The sequence below is a fragment of the Sinocyclocheilus anshuiensis genome, unplaced genomic scaffold, assembly GCF_001515605.1.
Source record: "Sinocyclocheilus anshuiensis isolate Anshui unplaced genomic scaffold, SAMN03320099.WGS_v1.1 scaffold1578, whole genome shotgun sequence".
NCBI classification, from domain to species: domain Eukaryota; kingdom Metazoa; phylum Chordata; class Actinopteri; order Cypriniformes; family Cyprinidae; genus Sinocyclocheilus; species Sinocyclocheilus anshuiensis.
This window is the reverse complement of record NW_015544225.1, coordinates 341,862-351,367: the sequence shown is the minus strand read 5'-3', so window position 1 is coordinate 351,367 and position 9,506 is coordinate 341,862. Positions and strand designations below refer to the sequence as shown.

The window sequence follows — 9,506 nt, the reverse complement described above, 5'->3', positions numbered from 1 at the left end:
ATATAATATATATAGATATATATATATATATATATATATATATATATATATATATAGTCCTATATATGTAAACTAAAATAAAACGCAAAAAAATCATTGAAATACTGACAATATATTAATAAACAAAAACACAGTATATTAATAAAACAAACTAAAATTAAATTGAAAATGGAAAATATAAAATATAAAAATAAAACTAACTCAAAACATTCATAAAAGTTATAATAGCATCTCAGTGATACTAAAATAACGATGGTTCACAAAAGCATAAAAATTTTTGCTCCCATCTCATAATTTTTTTTCCATCAACATGTCCCCTTAGGTACAAGTTTTCAATCTGTTATTACTAGGTTTAGCTTTTTGAGATTTTTATTTTAGTTTTAGAAGGCCTGTCAAAGTTAATTCGTTAACTGGTATAATTTCATAAGTGTTCGAATAAATTTCCCAGTACAGTCTTATGGTATTGTTCTCAATAGTGGCATGTTTAATGTGGGCAGGTTTTAAAGGCTTCAATTTGTATAATATATATATATATATAAACTAAACATTTTTTCTTTTATTGCAGTATTTATTTACAGTTTATTTACAGTTTGTGGCCATGAAAATTAATTTTAATGCAGTTTCTGTTTTTACCAGTAATGTTGTTATTTCAGTTAACAATAAGAACACTAGCTGCAATATGAGATCAAATATTTATTTAGAATTAAAACTTATATGTGACCCTGGACCACAAAACCTGAATAAATAAGCTTTCCATTGATGTATGGTTTGTTAAGATAGGATAATATTTGACCGAGATACAACTATTTGAAAATCTGGAATCTGAGGGTGCAAAAAATAAAATAAAAATACAGAGAAAATCGCCTTTAAAGTTATCCAAATGAAGTTCTTAGCTATGCATATTACTAATAAAAATTTTTGTTTTGATATATTTACGGTAAGAAACTTACAAAATATCTTCATGGAACATGATCTTTACTTAATATCCTAATGATTTTTGGCATAAAAGAAAAATCGATCATTTTGACCCATACAATGTTTTTTTAGCTATTGCTACAAATATACCCCAGCGACTTAAGACTTTTGTGGTCCAGGGTCACATATGAACAAAAATTGCTGAAACAGTCTTCAAAATATATTTTGTTACCTACACCTTTCAGAATTCAACGCCTGCTTTATAAAGTAAAGCAATACACACACAACACAGATCCACCTCAAGGCAAAAAGAGCATCCATTTCACAGGCCATAAGAGGACACAGCTCTTTTGTCTGGCGGCATGTAAAATCAATGGAATATTGAGACTAGAAAGACTTTAATCTTTATAATCTCACTTGAGGCAAATTAACACTCAGGTTTACCTGTGTCTCTCTTGAATTACTCTTGTTGTTTTTAAGAGCAGCTCATGGCAGCTGATGCTGACTTTTAATAGCTCAAAAGGTTGAAACATACACATCGATCACACTTCCAGATCCACGTGAAGCCTAAGGCAGTCCGTCAGCACTTTATGTGTATTATGGGATGCTGCTGAAAGCTTATCGTGTAAATGGTGACTAAGAGGCATATTGACAGCGATGAAAGACTTAGTGATGTGCGTGCCAACCCCACATGGGAGGCCAACAGACAGCTGCTAGGCTGCTCTCCACAATTCCACAGCAGCGTGTTTACTGGAAAAACATCTCACATAAGCACTCACATGAACACCTTTACATATATACACATTGTTTTCTTCCCCCTTTACTTGCCCATTCACACAAACCCATGAAATAGCTGCATCTTCTTTTTGCATATAGCAAAACACGTCAATGGAACATAATAAAATGCACTATAAAAATAAATTGGGAAAGTTAAAAATCAAGCCAACATGATGCATTGAGATTTTTCAGTTCAGTCTGCACTGCGTGACTTTAAAAAAAATCAGAAAAAACTTAAGTGTTCACTAAATGCAAAATGTTCAGCCAATAAACAATTAGTAACTTTTCTATAAGGTCCAATTATTTAACTGTAGTTAATGTATTAACTAACATTAGCTAACAAAGAGCAATACATTTGTAAGAGTATTTTTTAATCTTTGTTAATAGTTAATAAAACTGTGCAATGTTAGTTCATGTTAGCTCAGGTCTATTAAAAATATTAACATACAACTTGATTTTGATCATGTGCAATGTTCAAATTAACATCAACAAAGATTGATAAATGCCTCCAAAGTATTTTAATTGATAGTTCATGTTAACTAATGTTAACAAATGAAACCTTATTGTAAAGTGTTAACCAAAACATTTGTCAAATCAACTACAGACTTCTTGTTTAACAATTTATTAATACTTTTTAATTATCATAATTTCCTTCATACACATAATTGATGTAAATTACTGTGAAAAAAAGAACATCTGGCAAGGCAAAGATTTATTAATATCGTATGAAATAGTTTCATTTAATTAGAAATATAAAAAACTCAACTCAAATGTCACTGGCGGTAGCAAGCTCTAATCTGACTGGCTGCCAACTTCATTTTTCTGATATATATTTAATTAAACATGCTCTTAAATGCCACATTAAAACACACTGTTGTTGGTCGCTTTGAATGTCAGTCAGGTGATATAAAAAACTCAACTCAAATGTCACTGGCGGTAGCAAGCTCTAATCTGACTGGCTGCCAACTTCATTTTTCTGATATATATTTCATTAAACATGCTCTTAAATGCCACATTAAAACACACTGTTGTTGGTCGCTTTGAATGTCAGTCAGGCAGTCTTATACTGTTTAAGTTTTAAGTTCTTGGTCACAAAAAGTTGCAACTAGGACCAAGTCCTGATCTTATGCCACACATCAAACATCGGACTAGGCAAGACTAAAATAATGTTGACAATCAATAAACTTCAATGTGTGAAAATATGATCACTGCACAATGAATAACTAAGAGCAATAGCATAAAGTCAGCAAAACCCAAAACAATAAACTATCCACACAATTTATTCATGCTGCAATGCATGATGGGAGCTTGCAAGTCAGCAACATTGTTCAATATAAATATGTTTGTTCTGACGACTCTCTCAGGCTAGTAGCGACAACATTCAGGGGGAGTATTATTGGTCTTGCATGTGTTTTTACGTATTCTTATTTTTATGTAAGTCATTCACATTTCTTAGAAGGCTGGAAAAAATGTTATTCCTTGGCATTTGCAATGCAGAGAGACAGGCCATGATTCAGATTCAAAATTTTCAGGTTTGACAAAAGAGGGAAGTAGATTTATAAATTGCTGATTATTAAACCCTGTGCGGAAGAGTCTCTGCTGTCAGACAATTTGTGACCTTTTCTCTGGCTCCATCGCCTCTCGCTGTCTTTCTTTATCTCTCTATAATTCTCTATTCAATTACGACGTGACACTTTGTGTGTGTCAGCATTTGACTCCATTACTTCCAGCAAGAGGAGAGATGTCCACAGCGTGTGCATTAGGAAATAACCACTGCCAATCTCCGGCCGAAGGTCTTGCCTTAAGCAAACAGCTTTGAGGATAGTTGTCGATTCAATCTCAAGCGCACACTTTAGAAATTCCAATAGAGAAGGTTCAGACAGTGGCAGACGAACTTTGAGATTTCCTGAGGCCTAACATGTCACCTTTAATAAAACACATTTGTCCAAACTGCCAAGGGGTTGCTTCAGATTCAAAATGGCTCATTTTATTATGATTAAATGCTGTGAAAACATCTTGCCTTGCTGACTTAGGATCATGCCCAAAGGCTACTCAGGTGGGAAACCCCAATCTCGTGAATCATTCACTGCTTTACCAATATGTAAGGTTTTTTTTCTTTAATTTATACTTTTGTTCAGCAAAGATGCATTAAATTGATCAAAAGTGACAGTAAAGACATTTATAGTCCAAAAGCTTTCTATTTTCTGAAAAATAGTTCTATAGTTTCCACAAAAATATTAAGCAGCACAATAATAGTAATAATAGTAAATGTTTCTTGAGCAGCAAATCAGCATATTGGAATCATTTCTGAAGGATCATGTGACACTGAAGACTGGAACAATGGCAGATGAAAATTCAAATGTTGAATTTGCCTGACAAATTTGTCAGCACAGGCATAAATACCATTTTAAAATATATTCACATTGAAAACAGTTATTTTAAATTGCAATTATATTTCACAATATTACAGTTTCACAGTATTTTTGACCAAATAATCAAAAATAATCACCAAAACCTTAAAAAAGTCCTTTAAAAAAATATTACTGATCTTAAATGTTAAAAAATAGCATAGCAAGGATATATATTTTCCTTAACTTTTAAAAGCTTAGTGCGACATATTTGAATTGGACGTGACCGCAAATTAGTCATATGGAGCATTTTATAATATTGTATGCTGCTTTTTGGCCTTTTTGGTTCTGAAAGTTTGGAATAGCATTTTGTTTGGGTTTTTGTTTGTTTGTTCTACTATTTCTTTAACCTTTTTTTAGTTTTAGACGTATGCTAATTCACTGTAGTCTCCATCAGCAATAAAGATGAGAGAAATCGAAAACATTTTCATACAGCTATCCAGGATGGAAACACAGAGATGGTACAAACCCACAAATACATGGAGCAAATCAGCATATTGGAATCATTTCTGAAGGATCATGTGACACTGAAGACTGGAACAATGGCAGATGAAAATTCAAATGTTGAATTTGCCTGACAAATTTGTCAGCACAGGCATAAATACCATTTTAAAATATATTCACATTGAAAACAGTTATTTTAAATTGCAATTATATTTCACAATATTACAGTTTCACAGTATTTTTGACCAAATAATCAAAAATAATCACCAAAACCTTAAACAAGTCCTTTAAAAAAATATTACTGATCTTAAATGTTAAAAAATAGCATAGCAAGGATATATATTTTCCTTAACTTTTAAAAGCTTAGTGCGACATATTTGAATTGGACGTGACCGCAAATTAGTCATATGGAGCATTTTATAATATTGTATGCTGCTTTTTGGCCTTTTTGGTTCTGAAAGTTTGGAATAGCATTTTGTTTGGGTTTTTGTTTGTTTGTTCTACTATTTCTTTAACCTTTTTTTAGTTTTAGACGTATGCTAATTCACTGTAGTCTCCATCAGCAATAAAGATAAGAGAAATCGAAAACATTTTCATACAGCTATCCAGGATGGAAACACGGAGATGGTACAAACCCACAAATACATGGAAATCCATCAAACAGCAGACTGGACTGGATTGACAACACAGCAATGCTGTAGCAGAAAGACCAGAGAAGCCTGAACTTTCTGAGGAGGCTGTCAGAGACGTTCTACCAATCTTCTAGGTTAGAAAAGAAGATGGAGGTGCAACTGGAGTCTGTTACAAACAAATCCCCATTTAAATGCTCCCTTAGGTCTGGTGCCATTAGGAGGTACAAAGTGTCTTTCCTGCACTCATCTGCATGTTACTTCTGGCGGTCACTGCAGTGAGAAGTAATGACATTGAACAAGCACAAACATTCTATTTTTGGAACCATTAACATAATGCATTAAATTTTTTTCTGTGTATGTGATACTATGGCATTGTATGTGTTCTTGCACTGTCTACGTGGAAGTATGTTGGTGCACCTGCTCCTCGGTGAAAGGGTGACTACAGGGAAAGTGGAAGAAGAAACAGATCCTATTAAGATAAACCTATATTTACACAGAGTACACCATTCTTAGTACCTGTGATATTTGTGAAATTTTCTGTTGGCCATTATGGAACCTAAGCATGTTAGAAAAACTGACTATTTTCAGTTTAGATACAAATCAGATACTGGTCCCCTTTGCTAGTGAACACAAAACGCAACCAGCTCTCTGTTCTTGTAAACTGTGGTTGACGTAAGATAGCACTTCCATTACATCTGTGGCTTTCTAATCTGCATTCATATCTCCTCACATGCTTTTCTGTTATTTTTTTTTCTCTCTGGCACTAGTCTTATGATCTCCTTAACGGTATTTTTGTACTATTGTGATGTGTGGTTCTCTTAAAAGTTTCATTTTACCACACAAACTCTACTTTATCGATTTTATCCTCAGAACTGTCAGCCTTAAATGCTGGTACAGTATAATTGTCCTCAATATCAAAAAGTGCTTTTGAAATCATTTAATTTCCCAGTCAGTGAGAACCCTGCTGTCATTGATTAGCCAAACATCAAGCTGGCTACAAAAAGCTTCTCCAGCACATTAAAGCTCAGCACAGTTGTTTTTCTACTTACATAAGAAAATTGGAGGGAAATATGCACTGCTTTTGCTGTTCTAACAATGATATGTAAAGGTAAAAAGCTTTATGAAAGTTGACTTTGTTTACCCCCCAGCTGTGTTTCTCGATTCCCCTAAGTGGGCTGGAAAAACTCAAACAAACTCTTCTGTCCGCAAACAAAGGAGAAGACCTACAGGGAGGTGTTGGGTTGTAAATGAGGGACAGAGACACAAAGCCTCAGAAACACCTACATCATTTTGACAGCTGCACTCGTGAAAGGCTTCATTATTTTGAGGTGGACATGCTGCGTATGACGATATAAGAGGTATATGAAAAATAAATTGCTTGAACAATTTAAAATCTTGCCAGAATTATGCTCAGAGATTGGATAATTATTGGCTATTACATAATAATTGACAATAATTCAGAGTTTTGATAGGTTGGCTTATTACACCCGGTTCAACTTTGCTGCCAAGTGCATGGTGTTTTGGGGTTTCAACTAAAATTACGAAGGTAGTGGTGTTTTTTTTTCTTTTCTTTTTTTGTAGTCAAATCAAACCATGTCTCATCTTTCTGAAAATATTCTTTTGATACCTCACTATCCTACTAACTTCATAAAGACAACATAAAAGACCTCAACTTCCCTTCTAGAATCCAACTGAGATCCTTCCAAACTCTCTCCAATTTATCCCATAAATCACACAGTGCTCACTTCCTTTATTTACCACCTGCACACTATTGGCTTGTTATTATAGCTGCATAATCAGATTGTAAATAATTACCAGCTCTACAATTCTAAAATGTTCCACAAGGAGAATTTTGGCATGTTCATCATCAATACGTTCTCTATTCTTCACTCCCAAATTTACATTTGTATCACCATCAGCATGTAGCCTCAGTTGGAGCTGGCAGCTCATTGGCAGCATATCAGCACAGGCTTTAGATACATTTTTAAATGTACCTTAGTGAAACTGTGGTAAGGAAGAAGACACTAGCCTTGCCTTTTAATTACATGCAACCTCTCATTTCTATTCTTGACACGCAATACTGACTCTTCCTGACTTTGTCTTTGACTTGTGCCTTGTACTGACGGCTGTAAAAGTGTTCATTCATCCAGATACAGAATGCATGAACTTCCTTGTAAATTAGTTATTTAAAAAGCCTATGACAAGGAAATAAATGTTAATTTAAATGCAAGAATCAATTATCCAGCCCATTCAGATTCAGTCAGCAAGTTTTAATTTGTAATGGGATGAGGGGAGGATGTACAGAAACAATATGAGATCTGCTGAACAACTTTATCTGCACTAAAATTCGAAATTCCTCCACTCACTGCATCGCTTAAACATCAAACAATGATCACAGTGACAAAAGAGCTCAACGAATACAAATATCAGTATCTCGTTACTACAATGAAAATAATGTGGAGCCTTCCTCTCAAAAGATGCAAGCTCTGCGTCAGATTTAGAAAAGAGTGTGTGGAAGATTCAGAGACCCTCGGAGGTCAGAGAGCTGCCCACGGCAAATGTCAGGGCATGGTATTATGAGAGGGTACCACATAAAAAAAAACACTCACACACACACATAGTTCATTAGAAACAACTGTCTGGTCTAAATGTATACACAACAACACCCAAATCTATGTCTTTAACTTTTAAGTTTGTGTTATGTGAAATAGAGTGAAGAGATATTAACAGCTTTTGTTGCAGTAATCATGTGTGACCTCTGCTGGTGAGGTCCTTTAACACAAACTCATACGGAACCTGCATGTGGCAGATTCACACGGAAACTGTATGTGACACAAAATGACTCTGCAATTCACACCACAGGCAACAAGCCTTCCACACATGAGAAGATCCACAGCAAAACAGCCAAGAAAAACTGCATCACCTTTAAATTAACTTTTGCTATGATCAAAAATAATTTGATGATACAAACAACTGAGAATTGAACATGCAGATAAACTGATGATTCTAGAGCCTCTTTGACTCTTTGGTTAATAGTAATAATAATACAACTAATACTAATACTATTACTATTGCTACTACTACTACTACTAATAATAATATAAATGGTTAAAAAAAAGTGATTACACAGCATAAATAAATTAAAAATATATACAAAATAATAATTTATAAATCACACATCAATTTAACCATAATAAACTTGAAGTATCAGATTAAATGTTTGGTTTAAAGTTTAACTCAAGTAAGCAAGAAAGGTTTGTTGTGCGACGAAATGGTTCCTTGTGTGACTCCAAAACAAAAAGAAAAAAACGCATTTTTTACAAGCGTGACGCAAATAAATGTTTCCCCGCGTGAGATTCATCCCGAGTGTAGGCACTGGGAAGTTGATGCCATATAATAATCAAGTCTTACTGATGCATTAATACATTAATGCTGATAATGGATAGCAATAGTAAAGGTAATGTTTTGAGATGCGATCGAGCGATGTGTTGTTAACTGTGTTTAATTACTATTATTATGGTAATGGTACGGTCATGTTTAGCTCACGGCTGTTTTTCCGTTTTGTAGCTCTCGGTTTTAATATGTTTTATTAAGCACTCAATAAAGAAGACTTTATAAAAATGACTTGAGGCGCGTCAGATCTAGATATTTAATCTTACTTTGATTAGTAAAAAATGTTCCATATTTATGGAAAGGAACTCACGAGCTCCACTTTTACGCATAATTCTACGCATTATTAAAGCTAGAAAGAAGAAAGAGAGAGAGAATTGAAACATGTCTTAACACATCATAAGACTTTCCCCTTTGCTTTATCAGCTACTGCAATCTGAAGAAAGCGATCATCTTACCACTTGAGAGACGAACAATATTTTCCAAAAAAGTGTTCTGTGGTGCCACCAGTCCTCTTTTTCCCCCGTGCATTCTGCGGCCGGGCAGCGTCGGTCAGGCTTGCGGACTTGCTGGAAGCTGGTCGTTAAAGTGATGCAGGCGGGATGGCAATCTATCGGTGGGATGGAGAAGATCATGGTAACGCTGCGCCGTGCCTGACTGATATGGGTCCTTTGTACCACGGAGCGCTCGCAGTTCTGCAGGCTCTGCGCTCCCCTGTTTTGCGCCTGCGCACTGGCGAACTGTAACAATAAAAATTGACTGGCACAGGAATCTCGAGCGCGATGCCCGGTGCCATGGAGATAGTCACATGCAACAGATGGTGCCTTTTGCGCGCGAATTAGTTACATGGAAACTCAAGAGTTACTGTAGATGATGGGAATGTCATCTTAAGTGAGCAAAAAAAATAAATGTAACAGTTCAAGTGAGTTACTAAGGGATA

General features: G+C 34.9%; 1 protein-coding gene across 1 annotated transcript in view; it reads right to left on the bottom strand.

Annotated features, from left to right (window-relative positions):
- kcnh5a (potassium voltage-gated channel, subfamily H (eag-related), member 5a) overlaps positions 1 to 9,220 on the bottom strand; it is an 84,092-nt gene extending 74,872 nt beyond the window's left edge. The window contains exon 1 of the mRNA XM_016498034.1: positions 9,025 to 9,220. Coding sequence (XP_016353520.1) covers positions 9,025 to 9,097 — 73 coding nt within the window. The 5' untranslated portion in view covers positions 9,098 to 9,220. The remainder of the gene's footprint in view (positions 1 to 9,024) is intronic.
- Positions 9,221 to 9,506: the final 286 nt, after the last annotated feature.